This window comes from Balaenoptera ricei, chromosome 19 (assembly GCF_028023285.1).
Source record: "Balaenoptera ricei isolate mBalRic1 chromosome 19, mBalRic1.hap2, whole genome shotgun sequence".
Classification (NCBI taxonomy): domain Eukaryota; kingdom Metazoa; phylum Chordata; class Mammalia; order Artiodactyla; family Balaenopteridae; genus Balaenoptera; species Balaenoptera ricei.
This window is the reverse complement of record NC_082657.1, coordinates 44,469,847-44,494,884: the sequence shown is the minus strand read 5'-3', so window position 1 is coordinate 44,494,884 and position 25,038 is coordinate 44,469,847. Positions and strand designations below refer to the sequence as shown.

At 51.8% G+C, this 25,038-nt stretch overlaps 1 protein-coding gene and 1 pseudogene across 1 annotated transcript; both read right to left on the bottom strand.

Annotated features, from left to right (window-relative positions):
- Nucleotides 1-5,433: 5,433 nt before the first annotated feature.
- CES4A (carboxylesterase 4A) lies at nt 5,434-22,082 on the bottom strand. The gene is given in 10 exon segments (XM_059903760.1): nt 5,434-6,082; nt 6,668-6,756; nt 8,560-8,727; nt 9,053-9,178; nt 9,260-9,401; nt 12,694-12,841; nt 12,844-12,894; nt 16,288-16,506; nt 21,791-21,860; nt 22,021-22,082. Coding segments are annotated over 8 exon segments (1,431 nt in total). The 5' UTR covers nt 16,346-16,506; nt 21,791-21,860; nt 22,021-22,082.
- On the bottom strand, nt 21,489-24,531 carry LOC132352961 (carboxylesterase 3-like; annotated as a pseudogene).
- Between the last annotated feature and the right edge of the window lie 507 nt (nt 24,532-25,038).

Genomic DNA, 25,038 nt, shown 5'->3' with positions numbered 1-25,038 from the left:
TGCTGATGGGTCATAATAGCTCTAAAGCTCCCCGTGGAGTCAGCTGAAGCTGTTGTTGGACCTGCAGTGGAGCTTGGCTTCTCCCTCGACCCAGTTCTGCTTCCTTCCTCTCCCATCAGCAGGTTCTGATCCCAAGGGCACTCCTTAAAAAACAGCCTGTAACAGTTCCCTCGTGGCGCAGTGGTTAAAAATCTGCCTTCCAATGCAGGGGACACAGGTTTGAGCCCTGGTCCGGGAAGATCCCACGTGCCGTGGAGCAACAAAGCCTGTGCGCCAAAACTACTGCACTCTAGAGCCCACGAACCACAACTACTGATCCCGTGTGCCACAACTACTGAAGCCCGCACGCCTAGAGCCCGTGCTCCGCAACAAGAGAAGCCACCACAATGAGAAGACCACGCACCGCAATGAAGAGTAGCCCCCGCTTGCCACTAGAAAAATCCCACATGCAGCAACGAAGACCCAACGCAGCCCCCAAAAATAAATAAATAAATAAATTTATTTAAAAAAAACAAAACAAAAAACAGCCTGAAGGTAAAGCTTCCTAGAGAGCTCAGCAGTGGCAAAGAGTGATTCCCAAGCAAGCTTCACTCAGTGCCATATCCCTTACTTTACCTGGGCCTGTCCTGAGCTAGATCCTGCCCAATGAGATGCTGTGGGTAAGCCTTCTTTATAAATACGTTTCAGTGTCTTAAGTTTTATTTTTAAAAGCGTTAAAAAACTGTTTTGGAAGAGATATGAGCCATTTGGGGACAACAATGGTTGTCTGGTATGAGCTGAGATTCCTCCTTTGTATAACATGCACCCTACATAACATTTGCTTTAGTACAAGCAATTTTCCAAACACTTTCTCACTGGACTCTCCCAAGGTAAGGAGAGAAGGAATGACTGTCCTATTTTGTAGCTCAGAAAATTGAGACTCAGAACAAGTGATTGATTCTTTTAAGGGCATGTGGCCAGGTAGCTCCGGAGATCCCAGTAGAGCAAAGGAGTGCTGAAGTTGAAGAAATTCAGTCCTTTCAACCTTTGTCAGAGCAACCTGATGTCAGAGAGCTTTAGTGACTTGCCTGAGAACCCAGAGCTAGCTGGTTCCTCAGATTTCTAATCAAAAAATTGAGGACAGAGACATCTACTCATACCTGTCAGGATTGTTTTGGCTTCAAGTGACAAAAACCCAATTAAAACTAACTTCCACAAAAAAAGGGAATGTATCAGCTCATTTAACTGAAAATTCTTGGTTCAGGCATGGCTGGATCCAGGTGTTCAAGCACTGAAACCAGAAATCTGTCTCTGTCTCTCTCTCTGTCTCTATCTGTCTGTCTGTCTGTCTCTCTCTCTCTCTCGGTCTCTTTGTTCTGTTTTAGCTTCATTCACATGCTGACTCACCTTCAAGAGGTAAGGACTACTCTTTCCTGATATTCCCACAAAAATCTTGGGATTGACTTTAATAGGCCAAATTTGGGTTACGTGCTCATCCCTGAAGTGCGGACACTGTGAATCTCTGTGGACAGGGTGATCTCATAGGAAAAGGAAAGGATGTACTGGGCAGCCAAAAACATCTGTACAAAGTGTCTGACACAAAGTTATAAGCTCTCAAAGAATGGTGGCTATGACAATCTTTAAGGTCCTTTCTAGCTCTGAAATTCTAGGATTTGTACAACTTCATACTTTGATAAATATCCAGCTGTAAATGTTGGCCATCAAGGGAAGAACTGGATAACAACTTGAGTCCATACAAGGTCCAGTCAAAATACCATAAAATGAGGGGGCTTCCTTGGCCATCCAGTGGTTAAGACTCCATGCTTCCACTGCAGGGGGCGTCGGTTCGATCCCCGTTCAGGGAGCTAAGATCCCACATGCCTCACAGTGCGGCCAAAAAAAACCCCCTCAAAAACAAAAAACATAAAATGAGCTAAGAAGGGCCTGGAAAAGGAAGCTGGCTTAACAAGGCTGGGGAGTTAATGATCTCCTACAGCAGAGGATAGCTGCCTGTGGTGTGCCTCCTTTTGTAGCTGAGCCAGAGACAGTGGCAGTGCCAGGGTCAAAGTGTCCCTGGAAGGGATTCCCTGTGGCTCTGGGGTCTGCTACATCCATAGCCCCTTCAAAGGATTCTGCTTCACATGATCTGGCTGGTCTGGTGGCCGGACCAGTTCTGGGAGCTGAAGGTAAACATGGACAGTCTGGAGGGGAGGATGGAGCTGCAAAGACTGTCCAGTGTGGATACTTTGGGTTAGATGGTAACCAAGAGATCCCATCAGAGCCTTCTCTGAGGCATGGGTGGTGTACTTGTGCGTGTAGGTGGCAAGTTCAGAGGAGGCAGGGCATGGAGCTCAGGTAACATCCTGTGGCTCATTCACACTGTAAACCAGGTAAATGGTGCTCCCTGGAGGTGTGTCCTGCAACAGTTCTTCTGGCTTCCATAATACCTGGAAGTGGGAGGGAGGTCTGTGCCACCAGAATAATGAGGTCCACATCCAGATTGTTTCCCTGCTGCCTTGGTCCCACTACCAAGAGTTGTTTGGATATGGTTCCATCCTCCCTCTTCGGAAAATTATTCTTTTCCCAGATACGCTGAGTATTATAGATGTATTGGTCACCTAGAAGGCAGGCAAGGTCAGAATTCCTCCTGGCAGAGAGGATCAGAGAGCCCCACTGAGTGTCTGAGATCACACAGCAGAAGGAACAGTTGTATTCAAACCCAAGTGCCCTGTCCATCAGCAGCCTTTCCTAGCACTGTAGAATCCCATGATTCAGGAGCAAAAAACTCATGGTGGTGTCCCCACCAGATGATGAGAGCCCCAGCAACAGGGCCAGCGTTTTGGAGTCTTGGGTCTGGGGTCTTTGGAAGGCCCTGGAAGCTACCAGTCCTTCCCTCTGGCCAGAAGAGCTGCTCCTTAGGCAAGAGACATGAATCAGCACCAGGAGCCTCTGTCAGCTTTTGATGAATTTTCCCGCCACTAGTGCTAATTTCCTGAAAGGCTTTTCTTCCACCTTCAGGCTCCCCTTCAAAAGGGTCCTTGCTCCTTCACAGTAGAAGATACGTAATGATCTCCCAGTGACTCCTTGGTGAAGCCACAGGCATGCTCCTCCGTAGCACCTATGGCTGAACAGGCTGGGAGTAGACAGGAGTCCTGGACCACAGCTGGAAGGGCCCGGGGCTGGAGCAGTGTCCTACCCCAGAGATTGCTCCCAGTGCACTGAAGAGTAGAAACCAGGCCTAGATAGGCAAGTGGCTTGCTTGAGGACACACACAGAGGAACAGGCCCAGACAGGAACACACAGCTCCCAAACTCTGCCTAAAAGAGATATGTTGACCTCTGCTCCGTGAGGCCACCTGCTCTCAGCCTCTGAGTTCCTTCAGGGCTCCCATGGACCTTCCTCCCCTTCTGGTTTGCTCCACAGACAAATAGGCCCAAACTCAACCCCTCGTGGCCATGGAGCTATCATTGCAACGATAGAGGGTCAGTGGCAGGAGGCTACAGTACTATCTTGATCAGCTTATGTGGGGGGGACGTGGAGGGGGGAGCTTCCTCAGCAACACCTGGCCCTGCCTGTGCCCTCACCTTGGACTGGACTCCCTCTTGGGGCTTTTCCTGGTCCCAGTTGGTTGGGGCAGAGATACCCCAGGCCCTGGGGAGGGTTCACATGAGTTCCCAGGCTGGGCTGGGTGGGAGAGTTCTGAGCCAGGGGCCCACCTGTGGATGGGGGAGAGGGGATGTTGAGAGTTGACCTCGCCCACCTGCTTTACGAAATTGTTTGCTCTGTTCCATGTCCAGAACTCGCTGTCCAGTTCTGCACCACCCTCCCCCGGCCTCCCCACTTCTACCCTCTCCTCCTCCAGTTGCTCTGTACTCTGTAACCTCCTTCTGGAAGATAAGCATGACCAGGACATGTCCTTCCCATGGCTCGCCAGTACCTCAGGGTAGAGGCCGTGCTCTCTCCCAGGCTTACAGGACTGGTCCTCCAGCTCTGGGCCTGGTTCCTCTTTTAGCCTTTCCGTGAGGGCCAAAATGACGCAGAACTGTTGGGATGGAACAGGCTAATTCCTGCCTCCAGGCCTGTCCTTCTGCTGTGCCTCTGACGTAGCTCCCCCTCCCCCTCCATCCCCTCCAGTCTTTCCTACTGGTCCTTTCAGGTGCTCCTCCTGGAAGCCCTCCTGACACCCCAACCCAACCCAAGATAGGTCATCTCTGTGCTCCCACAGCCTTTCCAGATGACCCTTTCTATCATGCCCCCAAGGGTCTCAGCAGTCAGACAACTGGGATGAGAAACAGGTCCCTGCCCACTGCCCCCTTCTGAGTGCCTAGGTACTGCCCTTCTCCAGCCTGGACAGCCCCCGGCACTGCCCTGGCTCTCTGTCCATTTGCTTGTCTGGGCGTGTGTCCACCTGCTTCTGTTTCTTTCCTCCACTCCCTGGCTTTCTTGGCAGATTGTTCCACGGTCTCTTTCACCTGTCTCCGTACCTTTCCTCATGCTTTAATTCAATGCGCTGTCATCTCATTCCACAAAGGACCCAAGGTGCTATCTGTGTCGTTGTCTCCCTTCCTCACTCAGTCCCCATGCCCCAATTTCTCAGTCTTCCCCCCTGCCACACACACAGCTAATGAGCTTGGTACGGAGAAAGGGGAATTCTCACTCCCTTAGAAGTGATGCCTTCTCCCTCACAGGAAGTCTGGCCCACCAGGGCCTGAGTGAGGTTCTAGGGCACAAGGCAGGCCCCCAGCCCTTCCCTACCAAGGCCAGACCTGAGTTGGGGGGGCACAGGGAAAAAGCCACCCTGAACCCCACACTACTGCATCCAGGACTGGTCAAGGGACTCAGCATCTCTAACCCAGCCCCTTGTGGCACAGGTGGGGGAAACAGAAGTATCCTGCAATAGATCTCTTTGGTGAACCCCATTTGTGAACCTTCCTGCCAAACCCTTCTCCACTGCTTCTTCCCTTCCTCAGCCTCATCCAGAGTGTGTCCTGGGCTTAGTTAGGCCCACCTTGTCCCTCAGTACAGGGCCCCAGTGTGTCCAGCTTGGGCCGAAAAGGAGTCAGTTGGGGGAAGGGGAAGGCTTGAAGTGGTAGTGCCTGCCCCTTTCCTTCACCTGAAGCCTCCCTGGACCGCAGAGTTTCCATTAGCTTGGGATCCCAGCCAAGCCCCTGGAGCTTCTGCCCACAGCCTGAGGGCTCCTGGAGGGCAAGACTGATCCCTCTTGGGTCTCCCAAAGCCTACAGGTGGGTGAGGCAGGTTGTGCATGGCAGGGACCCAGCGGAGGAAGTCTATGCATTCATGCATCAGTGAAAGAGGCCTGTGGCCCCGCACTGCCCACCCACCCTTCTGCCCACCTCCTCTTGCATGGGAGCTTTAATCAAGCACAAGCCAAGACTTTCTAAAGCCAGGTCCTGCTAAGGCCTCCAACAGGGAACTGCTCTGGGCTCGGCCAGCCTAGGCCAGAGCTTTGGAGGTCCCGAAGTCAAAGGACCTCGAGGCTGTAAGAGGGCCTCCCCGAACACCTCGGCCCCACCCCCGCCCGCCGCTGCGCCGCTGCAGCCCGCCTGCCTGGCGATTGAAGAAGGCAGGCGCTGGGGCGCAGGCCGTCGGGGGTGCAGGAGCCCTCACAGGGAGGGAGGCCCCATTCCGCTCACCCCCACCACCCAGCGGTGGCGAGTTGCAGCTCCCGGCGCCCTCGCGTCCGCCCGGGCTCTGGCCCCACGCCAGCCGCCTGGATCCATCACTGCAGTTGGCTGGAGGCCGGACGGCGCGTCCCCCGGGGCTCCCAGGCGGCTGGCGCTGTCTGCCGGGCAGGGAAGGCGGCGGCGGCGCTGCGGGGCTGCGGTCAGCGCGGGCACAGCCGAGGGGCTGCGTCTCCCGCACTAATTGGCCCTTCCCCAGCCCACACGGCCGGTAATTGCTGCTTCGGTGGGTGGGGATCTCGGGGTGTTGGAGGAGAGGAAGGGGCGAGCTGAGCCGCGGGGGCCCGCAGGAGACGCGTGTGCGCGCCCGGTTCCTAGGCCAGCTTTGCAGCGGTGCGCCTCCGTGCTCATAGTGCACCAGGCGAGCCGAGGTGAACTTGGAGAAAAGCCACAGAAGTGCCCTGGGGTCTTCACCAAGATCTAATCAGTTCTGAGAACCGCTCCCTGCGGGGTGGGGTCTGGCAGGGGATTTAGGAAGGACTCTGGGTGGCCATTGGGGGATCCCAGCGAAGGCATGAAGACAGGGTGGAGACAGGGCAGCGGGTAGCCCTCTCCAACCCCCTCATCCAGGAGTGCCATCCGCGAGGAGCAGACGGGAAGAGAGGTACCCTCCGGGGCGGATGGGGAGGGTATGAGGCAGGGACTATGGGAGGCAGGGGCCCAGCTCACCATCCAGGCTGCCTACCGGAGTTCTTGCAGGCTTGAATTCCTAGAGAAGGTCCTAGGGTTCCCCAAAGTCCTTTATGATCCTCGCAGCTGCTGCAGCCTGACTGAGCCCTGGCTTCCGCTCAGCTGCTCTCCCTCTAATTTGGGGAAGAATAGCTTCTGGGTGGCTGTTTGGAGAAGCTCCCTTCCCCAGACCTGTGTGAGAAAGCCTGAGGAGGGGAGAACTGAGGGACCCTCAGAAGCAGGTCTGGACCAGTGTGGATCCTCAGGGTAGAATGTCCCCTGTAGGCACTGGGGTGAATCAAGCCCAGCTAGATCACAGCCAGGTGATGAAGTGATGAAGTGGCACTGCGGTGCCACTCTGGGAAATGGCCTGATGGAAGAGACCGCAGGCTAGGGGTGATGTCATCTGCAGGGGTGGGGAGAATTGCACCCATGAGATGCAAAAGTGGGGACCACTGGCCATGGCTGGGCAGCCTGAAGGGGCCCAGAGAGGGCAGAAGCTGGGAGGGAGTCAGGAGTTCTGAGTTGGAGTCCTAGACCTAGAGCCAGTGCCGTCCTGTCTCTGGGCATCCTTGTTCTGGTCTGTGCAACGGGCCCCAGGGGTCCCAGAGGGGATCTAGTGTTGTTATAGTGGCTCTGCTGGTGTAACAACCAGAAAGGGCCTCCCTCTGCTGCTGGGCTAGCAGTGTGGGAGAGGGGGACCGTATGGTTCCCAGAGCCCCAATTATCTGCAATGATAGCTCTTAGCCTTTCTCTGCTGCCCAAATTGGAGGGAACAACCATATCTGGGACCCCCATCCTGTCCCTTGGGCACCTCATACTTCATGTGTCCAAAACTTGCTCCAGCCACTCCCTATCTGGGTGTTGTCCCTTACCCATAGCATCCACCTAGCCCCAGGGGCCTTCCCTCTATCCTCTGGTCATCTGTATGCTGCAGCTGCCCCTGTCCTGTCCACTTGGCCTCCTGCATCACTCTGCAGCCATCCTCTACACCTCTATTTCAGAAACAGCCCCCATTAGATATGTCACCCCCCCATCCCAAGCTGGTCTCCAAGCCTCTGCTTGTGCTTCTTTTTAACCCAGTTCCAGCAGACTGAGCCAACTCTAAATGCACATCTGATTGTGTCACTCCCCTGCTTAAAATCTTTCCCTGCTTGGGACTTCCCTGGTGATGCAGTGGTTAAGAATCCGCCTGCCAATGCAGGGGACACGGGTTCGAGCCCTGGTCCGAGAAGATCCCACATCCTGTGGAGCAACTAAGCCCGTGAGCTACAACTACTGAGCCTGCGCTCTAGAGCCCGCGTGCCACAGCTACTGAAGCCCGCGCGCCTAGAACCCGTGCTCCGCAGAAAGAGAAGACACCGCAGTGAGAAGCCCGCGCACTGAAACGAAGAGTAGCCCCCGCACGCAGCAACGAAGACCCAATGCAGCCAAAAATAAATAAATAAATACAAGACTTGACCTTTAAAAAACAAATCTTTCCCTGCTCTCCAGTGCATTTTCAATAAAGTTGCTTAACTTCTCTGGGCCTCACTTTCTTCATCTATAGAGTGGAGAAGACTTCTCTTTTTGCAGAGGGCAGAAAGGGAGTACTCTTCTTTTTGGATTGTTGAGGTAATTAAACAAATGAATACACCTAAGGTGCTTAGAAGAGTGACTGGCACATGGAATGTGCTCCAGGGTTCGAGCATTATTATTGTGGCCCACAAGGCCTTGTGTGATGTGGTCCCTGCTCACTGCCCAGCCACATGTCCCTCACAGGGCACCTGACCTTACACCCACACTACAGGAACACTCCAGGTCAGCAGTACCCCAGGAGTCAGGGGCAAAGCCCAGTCTCTAACCCAGGCCTGACTCCCAGGCCTGGTGGGTGGCTCCAACCCTGCCCAGAGGGCCGATGGGGGGCTCTGTTTCAGGCATAGACCTCTGGGGGAACGTGGAGGGGCAGGAGGTGCTGGGTGATCTTTCTGGCCCACCACATCCATAGTGTTAGCATTGCCCTTCCTGGGCTGGCTTGGTTTTCTCATCAGTCCTCCCTGAATGTAATGGACATCCTTGGCTGTGCGGGGCGGTACCCATGGCAGGGGTGAGGGCAGGTCTGTGGACCGGAATGTTCTTGCACATGCAAATCTTCACACGTATCTGTGCAGAACCCGTAGGCCATGCGGGCCTGCGTCCCTGTTTTGGTCTATCTGGGTACTGCACTCACCAGTCCCGAGATGCACATGGCCCCTGATGACTGGCCAAACAAGGTCACCCAGCCTGGGTCTCCGCCGAAGGCTGCGATGTTCTTCGGCACCCAGCGCAGAGCTGCAACCTGGTCCAGCAGCGCCCAATTCCCGCGGGCCTGGCTATCGCCTGTGCTGAGCGCGCGGGGCTCACGATCAGGGTCCGGAGCCCCGACGCTTGGGTGCTGGGGGCTCCCGCCTCGCCCCCTGTGTCCCTCAGAGACTGGGTCTTACCACCGCATCTCCTTCCTTATAACTGGGCGCCGCCCCATTGAGGCGGTAGCAAGCACCTGTCCGCTCCAACAAGCATTAGACCATGCCCCTGTCACGCCCCTCACGCGGATACGCCCCATAGGCCGTGCCCCTTTCCTTCCGCCCAATCCTCTCCTCCCCCCTCCCTGAGCCCAAGTCCAGAGGAGGCCCCACCCCTGGTCCCCGGCTCGGGTTCCCGGCCCCGCCCACCTAAGGAAGGACACCGAGGACACCGAGGCTGTGGCGCAGAAGCACTAGCACCGCTTTCTCCCGGGCCGCCAATTTGGAGCCATCACACGTGGAAGCGGAGCCCACGAGGAAGGCGTGTCCTGGGAACCAGACCATCGCCTGGGCGAGAAGGGCTGAGGCCTGAGCGGGACAGTGGGGAGCTTGAGTGGGATGGTGCGTGGTTGAAGGCTGAGTACTCACAGGCAGCAGAGGGTCCCCGAGCGCTCCTGCTGGCGCACACACATTCAGGTGCAGACAGTCCTCACTGAAATGCAGCCACTTGTAGTTTTTGTGTGTGTTGAAGTACATGGAGGTGATCTGCCCCCAGGACTCCTGAAGGCACCTGTGGGCACGATGTGAGTTGGGGCCCAGCGCTGAGAGAATAGTGGGGAGAGTGGTTTCAACCCAGGTTCTGCAGTGAGGGACCAGAACCCAAAGCAAAATCCAGGCAATATGTGTGTATGTGTGTGCGTGTGTGTATCTGTGTCCTAGCAGCCTTCACTAACGTTAGGTCCAGGGATGGGAGGCAGGTTGGCACCCCCTGCCTGTGCCTTGCCTTATGGGTCTGCCTGGGAAGGGGTTCCCTGCTCCTGCTGGAGACGTGTTGGTGCTGTCAAGCCATAAACCTGGGTGCCCTGGGCACCTCCTTTCCTTCATGCCCTGTCCTCCGCTCAGTCTCTGTTCTGCCTCACAAACAACTTTTGAATAGGCCCCCTCTGTCCATCTCAGGGCTGCTGCCCTGTGAAGGCCACCACCACTCTGGCCAGGACTCTGCCCTGCCTCTTCATCTCCCCTCCAGCTCATCCTCCACACGCCGGCCAGAGAGGCTGACAGACAACACAAATCTGACCACGTCATTCCCCTCCTTATTACCTTCCCTGGCTCCTCCTGCCCTCATTCACCCACACTGACCTAGGCCCTCCTTTCCATCTAGTCATCTCCTTCCCAGCCATTCTTTGTTCCAAATACACATGACCCCTTGCCTCTCACCTGCAAACCCCTGTACTTCTGTTCTGTCTACCAAATGCCTTCTCCTCTGCCCAGCAAACTCCTACTCACATTTAAGGTCCAGCTTAAGTGGTGCCCCCTCTGCTGGGCACTTTCCCCTCTGTGCTTCCCAAAGCTCTATCCACCATTGACTACAATACTGGGTTGGAGTTATTTTGATTGGTTGTTTTTACTGCCAAAGGGCAGGGATGTAGGTGTATTCATCTGATTCCTGGCACTTGGCCCTGTGCCTTGCACTGTGTGGACGTCTGGTATACTCATGGAGCTTGGGCTATTGGTCCACCTTGCCTTTTCTCCCTGCTGACCCAGCCCTGAGGGTGGCTATTCTTATAACAGCTGGGGCTGGGCCCATTTGACTGAATGCAGGAATCCCTGTCTACCTATTCCTCTGTTCCTTTCTCTTGTCCCAGCCTGTCTTCAGTGTGTGTATGTGTGTGTGTACGTAGGTGTAATTCATTCCCACCTCCCTAACTAGGGCATCACCTGCTCCCTTTCAGTCCTTCCCAAAAGCACTTCAACATATCTTGGTCCAAACCTATCCTCTACCAGCCACCTTCCCCAGCAACTATGCTATCTCTCTCTTCCCCTCAAGGCCAAATGTTTCAACAAGTTGTCTTTCCCTCCACCCCCACCAGCCTCTCCAAGGTCACCAGCAGGCAGCTTGTCTCTGTCTCTACAGATTGTCTTTGGCCTTCCTTGCTTGACTTCTCGGCAGCAGCTAATGTTGTTGTCAGGATGCTGTCCAATAAATCACATGCAGCATCCCAGCAGGAAAGCCAGGCCTCTTACAGCCTAGAACAGGGGTTATAAGCATTTGAGGCATCTGTCCCCAACCCGCCACCAAAGCCATTTTCGTCAAGGTCACCAGTGACTTCCATCTTGCTAAATCTCTCTCATCATCTTACTTGCCCTGGTAGCCCCTCTATGTGGTTGCCCACACTCTCCTTCTTGAACAGCTTTCCTTCTCTAGGCTTCTGTAATCCCACTCTCCTGATTTTTCTGCCACCTCACTGGTGACTCCTCCTCTTCTTCCTGGCCTAAGCGGGAGAGTGCCCCAGGCCTCAACCCTCATTTCTCTTTTCATGCTGATTATTCTTTCCCGAGCTGCTGTCCTTCAGGCCTAGGGCTTCACACTGTTAACCTGCTGATGACCAGTCTCCTTCCAGCTCCATTTATCCAGACTACCTACCCCACATCTCTACATGGATATCTATTAGACATGTCAAACTTAACATGCCCCCAAATGAACTCTTGTTTTGCCCAAACCTGCTCTTGCCCTAGTCTTCTCCATTTCAGTAAATTGTACCTCTATTCCCCTTTCTGCTCTGCCCTGAAACTAGTTATTATCCTTGATTATTCTTCTTCCCTCGTGGCTCACATCCAATTCTCTAGCAAATCCTGTCAATTTTACCTTCAAAATAAATCTGGAGCCTGACCACTCCCACCACCTCCACTGTAACTACTCTGGTCAAAGCCACCATCCCTGTAACAGCTTCCTCTCTCCCTGTTCCCCCCTTAATTGCCACCCCACAGTCTGTTCTAAGCCATCCACAAATTCTTACACCTAACACTCTGTGTTCCAAACAGCCAATGTCTGACAGCTCATGGCCAATGTTCCAACAACTGACACCCAGATTTCTATGCAAGGGACACCCCAATCTCTAAACCCCTGATCCTCGGGGTCCTAACAATGGTTATTCCATGTTCTGTCCCCTGATCCATGGAGTTCCAAATAACAGTCACACAATGTTCAGAATGCCTTGGCTTCTCTTAGTGATGGCCAGTGTTTTAACAACCAACATGCCAGTGTTCTAGTAACAGTCAATCATGTTCTAACAGTGGACATCGTGTTTTTAACAACTAGACACCCAGTGTGGTAGTTGTAGTTTTTTATATCACCAGACACCCAGGTTCTCACAGTAGACATTTTTCTAAAGCCAATACTTTATCCAACTGATGCTGAACATTGTTAATGTTCACCACAGAATGTTCTGGACAGTGGGTTACTCAATGGTCTATGTAAACAGTAAATACACTTGTTCTTGGTAAACTGCCAAGCCCAGTGCGTCAAAGGGCAGCCATTGTCCCAACATGCTCATGTGATTCAGGGCTTGAGCCCAGCTAGAGGTTGCACTGAGACCCTGGGACATCAAAACTGAAACTGAGCCCATGCCCTCCCCATTTTGGCCTCCTTCTGCAGGGAAGGGCTGGTGGTGCCACGTGGGCTTGTTCTTAGGTTCAAGCACCAAGGAAGAGGGAAGAGCTCAGGTTTCATTCTGTGTGTGTGTGTGTGTGTGTGTGTGTGTACTGCCCCTCACACACATTTAGGGAAACTCAGCTCCCCAGCAGGTCCTGGGGGCACAGTCAGTATGCACCTCCTCCTTGCCTGGAGCTCTCCCATGAGAGAATCAAGAACAGCATTATCAGTGCCTTAAACACCATCTGGACCAGCCACTTCATTATATAGGTTTGGAAACTGAGGCCCAGAATGGTCGCCAGGACTGCCTGTGGCCACACAGAGCACTCTTTTCAGTGAGTTGTTCAAACCCCGGCCCAGAGGCAGGCATAGGTTCACCGCCTTCCTCAGGGTCTGCCCACTTCCCAGCTGACAGTCCTCTGGCTCTTACACCGGGGCATAGATGGTAGCATCTCTGATTCCTTCCCAGGGCTCTGGGGGTTCTGGGCCAGTGAAACTGCAGGCACCCACAGGAGGTCTGTAGAAGGGAACTCCTAGGAAGGCATTGATGGGTGTCTTCCCCATGTGTATCTGCTTTCTTGGAGGGTCCCATATTTGGTAACCACTAGAGGCTCCTTGGTGTGCAAGGCACCTAGGAAGAGAGAAGAAGGGTCACCCTGGACACTGAAAACACCTTGGCCCATCTGCCACGGGCACCAGCACCAGCTTGAAGCTTTTCACAATTGTGTATTTGTCTACTTTTTCTGTGTTCCTCGTATTTTTCTCTATCATTATTTGATTTAAGATTTCAAAGCTATGTTGGTAGATGCGTAAAAGTTCATGTCTGTTATTTGAATACTTTTCTGTTGGTCATTTAATGTATCATTTAATGTCAATAAATGTGTCATTTATTTTGATTTCTGTTTGTCTGATATTGGTATGACTATATATCTTTCTTGTTGCTAACATCTGCCTGGCATTTTTTTGGGAAGAAATCACACACATATATGCATTCTCACACATATATCCACACTCGCATTAATATTTACATGTACATGCAAATTTATACACACATGGGTATATATGAGCACAGATCATTTACAAAAAAAAACATGGGGAAACACAAGAGTTAAATGCGTGCCCAGGGCTTCCCTGGTGGCGCAGTGGTTAAGAATCCGTCTGCCAATGCAAGAGACATGGGTTCGAGCCCTGGCCCGGGAGGATCCCACATGCCGTGGAGCAACTAAGCCCGCGCGCCACAACAACTGAGCCTGTGCTCTAGAGCCCACAAGCCACAACTACTGAGCCCATGTGCCACAACTACTGAAGCCCGAGCCCCTAGAGCCCGTGCTCCGCAACAAGAGAAGCCACGACAATGAGAAGCCTGCGCACCTCAACAAAGGGTAGCCCCCACTCACTGCAACTAGAGAAAGCCCGCGCACAGCAACGAAGACCCAACACAGCCAAAAATAAAGTTAAAAATTAATTAATTAGTTAATCTTTAAAAAATGTGTGGCCACATGCATATAAGTATAGTTATATATAGGTTACAATGTATCCATATGCAGCATACGTTCACATCTGTACACTACAAGCATACCTACACCATAGCTAGCTCTTGCAATGGATACAAACTACACCAAGTTGAATTTAGACTCTGCCAATGGACACCTCTTCTTCTACGCCCTCACCCTGCCTCGCTCCTGTTGCCAAGGGTCGCTGAGACCTCACATTTGTTGCCCCTTCCTGAAGCACCTCTGTCCTTTCTTTCTCCTCCTCCCCGTTTATCAAAACTGAATTTTTTGGGAATTCACTGGTGGTCCAGTGGTTAGGACTCTGCACTCTCACTGCCAAGGGCCCAGGTTCAATCCCTGGTCGGGGAGCTAAGATCCCACAAGCCACATGGCAAAAAAAAAAAAACAACCAAACCTGAATTTTTCTGTGCCCTGGTCCCCTGGAGGCTCACTCTGCAAAGTGACAGAAGGCAAATCTGATCTAAATATTATTGAACTTGATTGTGCATGAGAATTATCTGGGGGAATCACTGGGAAATTCAGATTCTTAGGTCCCCCTTACACCCTCTGAAAGAGAATCTCAGGTTGCATCAGGAAATTAGATTTACAACCCTCTCTAGGAGACTTTGATGCAACTGCTTTTTGGAATAGCATTTGGTATTGGTGTGGTAAGAACACACCCTCACACCCCAGCTGCAGGTGGCCAAAAATACCTCTCTGCTCACATCCCCAGGTCTCTCCTGGTCTTACATAAGCAATATCCAGGCACAAAGAATTGGCTGTAATGGTGGCCCTTCAGGCATGGAGGCAGGTCAGTGGCAGCAAGGGGCCATCTCAAATCTCCTCTGTGTATGTAGCCCTTTGCAATTTACGAAGCCCTTTCACATGGTCCTCTCACATAGGCTTCTCATTTGCCCTGGGAGGAGTGGGGTGAGGCTTGGAGGCCCAGAGATGATCAGTGACCAGCCTGAGGTCTCATAGGACAGAGCCAGGAGGCCAAGGTCTATCATATTACCCAGATTTGCCCTGAATTCTGGGTCCACTTATTGAATAGCCAACAACAGTGACTGACTGAGCCTTTATTATAGCTTGGCACTGTGCCAAACACTTATATGCTATTTTACCTCATCCTCCTAAAAAATTTATAAGGTAACTGTTACTATTTTCCCACTACACAAATGTGGAAATGGAAGTTCAAAGGGTTATATAACTTGCCCAAAGTGACACAGAGTGTCTCACATCAGAGTTCTGCTCTAAACAGTAGTGTTTTACTGCCCTCACCCCACCCACTGGGGGCACCTAAGCATGTGACAGAGTGCTCTACACCCCTGAACAGGAGCTGAGGTGGAGTGGTCTCCATCCCAGCTCTGCTACCCAGAGGCAATATGTAAGCACTTATGAAAACAATATTCCACATTTTTAGTAGCCATAAAATGTTAATTAAAACCAGGAGTCACAATTTCCACCTAATAAATTACAAATGATGGCACCCAGTTGTGGCAAAGATACAATGAAAAGGACATTCACATATACTGTTAGTGGAGGATAAATTGATACACCACCTCAAGAAAATAATTTGGCAAAACGTATAAGAGCCATAAAACGTTCACATAGTTTCTGACTATTTTCATAAGGGGTCCCACCCTTATGAAAATAGTCAGAAACGCATTAAAAGAAAGACTTTTATGAACCATAGTCATATATGCTATCGTGAGTACGGGAAGCATTATTTGTTTCTGGGGACCAGGCAACGTAAATATAACTATAAACTTAAGTTATAAACTGTTTATGGTATGATTTTAAGTGAAAAAAAGCAGAGTATAAAATCGTGTACATGCTAATATCACAGCCATATACAAATATGCAATAAAAAAACTAAGAGAAAATGTGCCAAAATGCTAAAAGTGGTTTTAGCGAAGTTTCCCTCAAGTTAAAAAAATTTTTAATGCGGGGACTTCCCTGGTGGTCCAGCAGTTAAAACTCCGCTTCCACTGCAGGGGGCACAGGTTCGATCCCTGGTCGGGGAACTAAGATCATGCATACCACGTGATGTGGCCAAAAAAAAATTTTTTTTTAGTGCATTAATATGGGCAAAACTTATTTATGATAGAGGTCAGAACAGTGGTTACTTTGAGGGTATTGACTGGGAAGGGGCATGTCGGGTGCTGGAAATGTTCTAGATCTTGATCTGGTTGGTGGTTACATGATGGTTTTACACACCACACACACACACATACACATACACTAATATATATATACTAATATAATACGAATTTTATATAATATTCATTTTATAAAGAATATAAATATAAAATCATAAATTATAAACATATAAAATTATGTAAATTATAAGATACATTTTATTAAAATGTAAATATAAATGTCCACACTCCCAGCTCTCTACCACCCATCCGCCCAGACCTCTAAATGTCCCTGCCCTGCTGCCCCCAGGAGAGGTTGAGCTGTTGGCCTGTCCCTGTGTCCCTCATATCCCTCTTGCCCAACGCCCTCAGGAAGGGGTGGGGGCTTACCCAGGGCTGTCTGTACCATCAGGCAGAGGGTAAGGCTCAGGCACAGAATCCGACTCATGCTCCAGCTGGCTGGCACCTGCCACAAGCAATCATGATGTGGGAGTCCAGAACTGGGTGATGGTGATCAGGGAAGAAAGCCTCTCTGGAGAAGATCCAGTCTTCGTGGTGAAGGACGAGGAGTTAGTCAGGGAAAGGGGAAGGCCCATTTGAAGTCTGGAGCTGCAGGAACAGGTGCAGAGGGTCGTTTCATCTTCATTCAAAGGTAAGACTGTTCACGGTGGGGCAACAGCTCTCTCCAAAGAAAATCTCTCACCTAACTCTTCCCCCTTCACACTCTCTTTTTCAAGCCTTGAATGGCTGAGGGGTCCAGGAATTGTGGAAATGGTTCTTAGACCATTTTCTACAAAATTCTCATGTGCTGATATGGCTTGGGGACCTTTATATCCACTGCATCCTGGAGTCTTGGTTGACACATCAATGTCCCTGTCTGTTACACCCTCCCTGTTGGCAAGGTAGGAGCCTTCATCCTCTGATGGAAGGCGTATGAATAATGCAGCCTTTCCTAAGGTCATTGAACAATACGGAGCAAGAGGCTTAAAATTGCCCCATCCTTTGACCAAGAAATTTGGTCTGGGAGACCGTCCAAAATACACAAAAAATTGTTTACATCATCATGTGTCCTATAGCCTCGTTGACAACAGCCTCACCCCAACATGACCGAAGGGGATGGGTGAAGAAGGATGTTACATCTACAGAATATAATAGATGCTACATGGTCAGTATTACCATGTTCCACAAGACTCTAGAGCAGCGGATGGCTTAGTGCAGTGGTTCTGAGCCAGAATACTGGGTTTGAATCCCAGCACTGCCACTTACAAGCTGCATGACTCTTAACTTCTCTGGACTTCAGTTTCTCCATCTGTAAACTCTGCATTATAATAGTACTTATCTCAAGGGATTGTAGTGAGGGTTAAATGCGTTAATGTAGGTAAAGCACTTGAAATAGGGAAAACCCGTTGTGTCAGCTGTCTTCATCAGTATTTGGGAAAAGGCAGATGTGGTTTAATAACTTGAAAAAGGCAGAATTTGAAATTGTATATTGAATGTGACCATATTAGCCATGGAAAGTGCACACCAAAATACTCCAAAGATGTCTAAAGTAACAGTCAGGAAGGATTGAGGCCAAAATGGTGTCTGTGGTTGGCTCTGAGTTGCAGTCATCAGTGACCTTGATTTTTTTTTCTTCTTTTTCCTTCAACTTTTCTGTATTTTCTATATTTTCTTTAACCAACATTAGTGGAGAGTTCACCATCATTGTGGAGTTTAAAGAGTCAGGTATGGGCGGACAGGGACGGCAGGAGCAGGGAAGTAGGGGTTACCAGCAGTTTCATCTGACCTGGACCACGTTTCTCTTTCTTCACTCTGCTGGCCTCCCCTGTGGGCTATGTGTAGCCACATCAATAGGAGAATGGAGCCTAGTCTGAGAGAGGTGACAGAGCCACTTTTTTCTGCTGCCCAGACAAGGTTGGTTTATCTGTATGCACTAAGCATGTCACTCAAAACAAAGGCCAAGCTGGGGGTGGAGGACAAGGGAAGTGGGTGGTGGAGAAGGCAGACAAGACTGTGAGCCCACCTGCCAGGCCTGGGGACCAGTCACACGTAGACTCCCCAGCCCAGCTGTGGAGCAACTTGGCCAGCTCTGTGTGGGCCTTAAGGACTGGTCCTGCCAACAACTGGCTCCACTCCTGCCACCTCTCCCTGGGGAAGAAACAACCTTTCATCTGGTCCATACGGGTGGCAGTCGTGCCAGGCCAGGCTCCTCAGTGGAGCGCCTAGGACTCATGTGGGTCTCATCCAATGCTCACATGGGGCACAGGGAATGTTGAACAGGTAGCTGGGTCAGCCAGGTGGCCCTGGGACAACACTATCTTAGGGGTAAGAACTTGAGATTCTGATATGTAATACCAGGTGACTCTTCTCCTGAGTCACCTGGCATCCTCTGTTTTTATGCGGAGACTGAGGCTCCATCTGGTTCACGATTGGGCTTTACACACACACAGACATGTGTGACAAGTGGGGTGGGGTGTCCTTAGAGGCCAGACCACAGGGTGAAGCCAAGGTCATGGAGAGCGAAGGAGCCTGTGCTTGGAGCTGGCTCCACAGGTGGGTCAGGGGTGAAGGCAGAGAACATGGTTCTGGGTCCACCAGTGGCTGCAAGCACAGGAGCCTACCTCATCCAAGGCGAGCTACGACCTGGCTCGGAGTTCACTTCTTTGGGGCCTCAGATGGTGCTGGGGGTTAATGGGGCCTGGTGACTAGGGAGAAGGATGGCCTGGATGCTGACAGCTGATTATCGTTCAATCCTCACAGCAGATCCATAAAGGGGGAACATTATCATTGCCCCCATTTTTCAGATGGGAAAACTAAGGAACAAAGAAACTAAATAACTTGCTCAAACATACACATCTAGGAAATTGCTGAACTGGATTGGAACCCTATTAGTGAGGGCGTGTGTGTGTGTGTGTGTGTGTGTGAGTGATTGCTCATGTGTGTGAGTATCTACGTCTGGCGCTGGGTATGTACATGCTTGTCTGTGTCTACTGGGAGCATCTGCCAGTCCCTTGCCTGGTGGCTGGGTCCAGGTGTGCACGTCTGATCCTGCAGTACACCCTGGTGCTCACACACTCACACTGTTCACAGGACCCTTCCTGTCACCCTGCCACGGAGAGGCCCCCTGGGTCTACCAGTCCCTGCCCTGCAGGGCCTGTTCCGTCTGAGTTGGTGGGTGCCCCTGGCTTGCTCCCCTCAGCTCTGTGGCTGCTGGGTCCTGGGGCAGGGCCATCGGTGGATGGAGGATGCCCTGGCCGGCAGGGGAGGGGAGTTCCGTGAGTAGTGGCCCAGGGAAGGGAGAATAGAGAGGCAAGAAGACTGGAATCCCAGGAGCACCCCTTGTCTGAGCACTCCCCCAAGCCACTGGGGCCGTGCCAGGCCATTCCCCTCCCTCCCTGTGAGGAGAAAATCCTAGAAGCTGGGGGGAGGAGGAGGAGAGGCAGGGAAAGTTGGCAGTGAGACAGGGTCTGAGGCCTCACCGGCAGGCTTGCCCACCCCCTCAGAGCCCTTTGGCAATGGTGACACCAAAGCTGGTGACGTCCCCTGCCCAACAACCCCTGCCTCCCCGTGGCTGCCAGGTGTGTTGCACCCTCAAGCCCGCAGGAAGAGGCCTGTTTGTACATCCAGCATGGTCAAAACCGAGCCCTTGATTCCCAGCCCAGTCCTGCTCGCCTCCAGGCAGCCCCGGGAAGTCTTCCTTCTCCCACCTTTGTGTCCCCTTGGATACCAGGTCTGCCTGTCGCTTCTAAATCTAGAGCCCACCAGTGCCTTCCACCTACCCGCAAGCCTGCACTGGCCCCCTCCCTGCTCTCGCTGTCCCCACTCTCACCCACCACCTCCAACCTGTTCACGTCATCCCCGGGTTACCAGCCCAGCCCACAAGGGCCCTCACAGTCCGGTCTTTGCTGGCCTCTCCAGATGTACAGAACTGTGTTTTCTCAGCACATCTCAACCTCCAGGCCTTTGTTCCTGCTGTTCCCTCTACCAGAAACACCCTTCCTCTTTGTCCCCACCCCTCGAGACTACTCCTCTGGCCTGTGCAACTTCTGCTTGTCCTCCAGGTCTCAGTTTAGATGTCCCCCCTCCCCTGTCCCAAGTCAGGGCCGGTCTATGCCTCCTCGCGCCTACAGCCCTTTGCGTCCCCAGTAACACACTGTGATTGGGGCCTGTTTAACCTGTCAGGCTCTCTTACCAGCTTGTGGGGGCAAGTTTCCTGGTGGAAAGAAGGGGAGAAGAATAGGAGGCCTTCAATGCCGTGTAAAGAACTTGAACTTGCCCCGGGGGCGACAGGGAGCTTTTGAGCAGAGGAATGGCACGACTCAGAACCCCTCTGGTTTATGACTCTCTTTTCTGCCCCAAATGAACTTTCCCCAAACACAACTGGTCTCACCTGCAAGTGTTTTTCATGTAACCATCAGCAGCCAGGAACTTAGTCAGACTGAGGAAGGGTATATGTGGGACCAGAGTTGGCAGGATGGGATTCAGCGGGGGCAGGGGAAGTCATTGTGATATGTACTAAAATCCAGATTTCTCAAGGGAACGGTGCATTGATCCTCAAAAAAAGAAATGTGTGCCCCCCCACTCAAAAACCTCTGGCTGCTTTTGACCTGTTGTAGCCTGAGTGGGTAGACCTCGTCTTCCCTCCGTGACGACAGCCTGACTGATGCACTAGTCCAGAGGCCTCCCCCACCCCGTTCTCCTGTGTCCTGGTGGGTGCTCAGCAACCCCAGAAGGCGATCCTCGCTAGCTGGAGGGGGAGGAAAGAGCCCAGGCAGGCCTTAAAGGGGTGAGGGGCTGGCGCTGGGAAACTTGCATCTCACGTCCAAGGGTCAGGGCTCTGGCCCTGCTGGACTCTGCTCTGCCTTGTACAAGGGCCAAGACTGGACAGCACGGACAAAGGGACTTCCCTCAGCCCTAGTCAGAGGCCTCTGGGGTCTGGGATCTGTTCTCGGCTGGATCCCCTGATGCCTCAGGACTCCAGGTCTCTGCCGTCGGAGTCCACCCACTCTTCTGGTCAGGGAGGACATCATCTGTGCAGAACTAAGCAGAGCTGTGGTGCCTAAAGGGCCTGCGTTCAAGTCCAGCAGTCACCATTCTGACACTTTCTCAGTCTTTCACTCACTCACCAAGCATCCTCTGATTCCAAGTCCTGACTGATCCTGGTATGGGAGATGCAGAGGGGGGTCAGGCTGATTTCCACACTCAGAGAGCTTCTCAGAGGAGGACAGAAACACTGACACTGACAATGCTAGCTTAGAGTGGGCTATGCTGTAATGGACACAGAAAGGGCCAGGCCCAGAGAAGGCAGGGAAGACTTCCTAGAGGAGGAGGGTCCTCTGGGGAGCTTGAGGTATGAGCTGGAACTTGCCATGAAGCAAGTGGGAAGAGGGGGAAGTTTGGGCAAAGGTCCCCTAGATGGGAAGTAGGTGACATGTCAAAGGAGTCATGGAGGGGCTGATGCTTTAAGGGACATGACCACCCATCAGCCTGGTTTGTGTTAAAGTCTCTTAGCAGGGGGAGAAGGAGGCTGCCTTGTTGGGACTTGGCCACCCCTAGGGTTGGCCCCCAGCCCAGAAGACCCAGGACCTGCCTCAGAGCTCCTCCTGGGCCTTCCTGCCTTTCTGCTTCTGCTGCCACTACCAGATCTTGGTGGGAAGTGTCTCTGCCCAGAACTGCTGTCGGGCCTTCCTTAGCTTCTGGCTGACCCGTGGCACCAGGTGGATTTCCAGGTATTGCTCTGAACAGTTGAATGGGGGCCAAGGAGGCAGCCCCTTGCCATTGGGATCCCTGGGTGGGAGGAATGAATGAAGACAAAGGTCTCCTGTATTGCTCCCTGGGAGGCAGATCTGAGTAGTCTAGGACCAAAGCCAGGCATGCCTGTTTGCTTCCTCACCCTGTCCAGGAGAAGTGGGTCCACTGGGTCATCACGGTGAGGCTCAGCTGCTGCTCCTCCTCTGTGGCTTCTGGAAAGGTTATGACAGGGACAGACCTGGATCAAGGTCACGTGGGTCCTGGAGGAGACTCAAGGGTCCCCTCTGATGACCTGAGACCTCTGTTCCTGCATGCCCCGCCCTACCCTGCTGGAGCCGGCAGCCTAAGGATCTTGTGTCTGTTCATCCTCACCCGGCATGGAGCTCTCATCCATGAGGAAAGGACCCCCGAAGATGAAGGTCTTCTCAGTCCCATGATCAGCCCGCACCCAGGCCGGCTTGATCTTCGCAAAAAAACTGGGTCGATGCTGGAACTCATAGAAAAAGATGGAGACCCCAGAATCTGTGGAGAGATGGCTGGCTGAGAAGTAGATACCCACAGCCTGATCAGGTCCTGTCTTTGGTAAGCCAGGCTCATCATAACACCAATACCAGTAATAATAATGATGATGACAAAATGATGAACAGCAAGCCTTTACTGAGTGCTTGCTAAGTGTTGAGCACCATTCCATGTGCTTTATGTGTCATTGTTTATTTTGTCCTCATAACAACCTATGGATTAGCTCATTATATATTATTACTGCCATTTTACAAACAAGGAAACTGAGGCACAGAAGGGTTAGGTATCTGCCCGAGGTCACAAAGACAGGAACCTGGAGCTGTTCTAGGACTGTGTTAGAGATTAGCCATGAGGTTTGGAGGAAGCAAGACTTTTCTCCCAGGAGAAGGGCTGAAAGCAGAAGAAATCACTCCTGAGTCAATTGAATCCCTGAGAATTGGTGATAAGTCCTGCTGGGTGACCTTCAGCAAGTCACTGCACCTCTCTGTGCCTTGGTTTTCTCCTCTGCAGAGTGCCATGCCAGAGTCGCCTCTCATTGCTGTGACACTGCATCCCTGAGAGGAAGTGGAGAGTGGGGGTAGCAGTGGAGCGTGGCACCATGTCACTTGTGATAACTCAGCTCCTGGGCCCAAGTGGGAAAGGTGGGACAGGTAGACAGGGATAGGCTTACCTTGGAGGTTTCTGGAAAAATTCAACATTCATGACAACATTGCTTATCAATTCCTGGAAGGCTTCTCATTTGGCTTGTCCATCTGAGCTGCTGCGTAGGTATTCATCTATGATGGTGGCATCACCTCAGTGGGCACATCCTGGGGCAAGAGGCCTGCTCAGGTCCCACAGCCACAGCAGACCCTCCCAAGAAGCTCCACACCCTCCTGCCTGGCCTGTCTCATGTCTCAGGGCTCATGTGCCAGGAGCTAGCCACTTGCTGCCCTTGGGGGTTCTAGATGGTGTCTGGGAGGGATAAGGTCAGATCTGGAGTAAAATGCTAGCTCTGCAATCACTGCTTGGCTGTGTGACCTCAGACAGGTTGCTGAGCCTCTCTGAAAGGTAGTTCCTCCCTGGAAGGTTGTTTGGCAGCTTATGTGAAGCACAGCATTCTGGCCTGGAGCAGGTGCTCAGTTGAAGTTAACCAGGAAGTTAGTGAGAGAACAAATCATGGGCACTCCCCACAGCTCCAGAGAGCAGTGATGAGGTTGTGTGAATGAGGAGGGCTCTGGGGGGTCTCAAAGAAGGGAAATGCACATAGATTGAGCACCTCCTGGATACCAGCTCCTTGGTAGACTCTTCAAATGCAGCATCCAATATCCTTAAACAGCTCACACGGGTGGGATGTATCATCCCCATTTACAGGTGAAGAAATGGGCTCAGAGGGGTTAGGATAACTGTGGACAAGTAGCTAGGGTTGGGATTTGACCCCAGGTCCACCTGGTTTCACATCTGACAGTGCAATCTTAATAGCTGAAGCTCTGGGATCAGACAACTGGCTTAAGCTCTGCCTCTGCCCTTTACCCATCATGAGACCTGGAGCCTCAGTTTCCTCATCTGTAAAATAAGGATAATGAAAGTCCCTACTTCACAGGGTTGTAATGAGGATCGAAGGAGATGAATGCCTGTCCCAGTGCTCAGCACAACACAGTTCCTGGCAGAGAGTATGTGCTCATTAAGGGGCAGTCTATGATGAAAATGATGGTGATGATGATGATGGTGATGATCTTCCTTTGAGAACCACGTTGACTCATGTCCAAGGGGATTCATGGATAGAACTAAAATTCAGTATTTGGCCCACAGGGCTTGGTGGTAGGTAGGTAGCTGTGGGTGTTGGAGGGGAGGAGTAGAGACTACGCTGGGTTCGGCCCCACTGGACTACCCCTTCCTGCCTTTTGTCGAGGAGGGCCTCAGGATGGCCAGCATGTCCTCCAGGCTCATCTGACCCATCTTATCCAGGAAACCCCAGCCCTGCAGGGACAGCAAGACCCTCTCAGCACAGCCTGATCGCCGCCCATGCTCCCCCACCCGCACCTTCCCACCCAGCTCCCAGCCAGGAGTAGGCAAGTGTTCACAGCCCTGCAGCCATGAGCTTGTCACGGAGCCCAGTGTGGCCAAACCCACTAGTCTGCAGACCCCCCAAAATAAACTTCAAACTGGGGAGGGAGGGAAAAGCACCAAATACAACAGGCAAGTGGTTAACAGCAATCTCGGAGTTTGTTCAATATTTTCACAGAATAACATCAAGACCCCCAGGTGCTGTAGCAGGGGCTACAGGGAAAGTTCAAATGCTGTCTTTAAAATTAAATGTTGGTTACAGTTTTAACAGCGCAGTCTCTGGGTTCAAATCCCAGCTCTGCCACTTACTGGGTGCATAACCTGGACCACTTAAATTCTCTGTGCCTCAGTTTCTTTTTTTTTTTTTAAACAATTCAGACTTTCTTGTTTATTTTTTAAAATTTTTATTTATTTATTTGGCTGCACTGGGTCTTAGTTGCAGCACACGGAAGCTTCATTGCCGTGTGCAGGATCTTCGTTGCAGCATGTGGGATCTTTAGCTGCAGCATGTGGTATCTAGTTCCCTGACCAGGGATCGAACCTGGGCCCCCTGCATTGGGAGCGTGGAGTCTTAGCCACTGGACCACCAGGGAAGTCCTCTCAGTTTCTTAATCTGTAAAAGGAGTGACAATATCCTACCTCATAGGATTGTTGTGTGGACTGAGTTAAAGGCCCTGACAGAGTAAGCATGATGGAAAGGTTAAAGTTATTAAAGTTAATTTCATGGCTCCTAGGCTCTTTGTTAATCTTTGTAAGAGCAGGAACAGAAAATCCACAGATGAATAAACACAAAGAGTGTATACCCAAAGGGAGACATTAATCTTC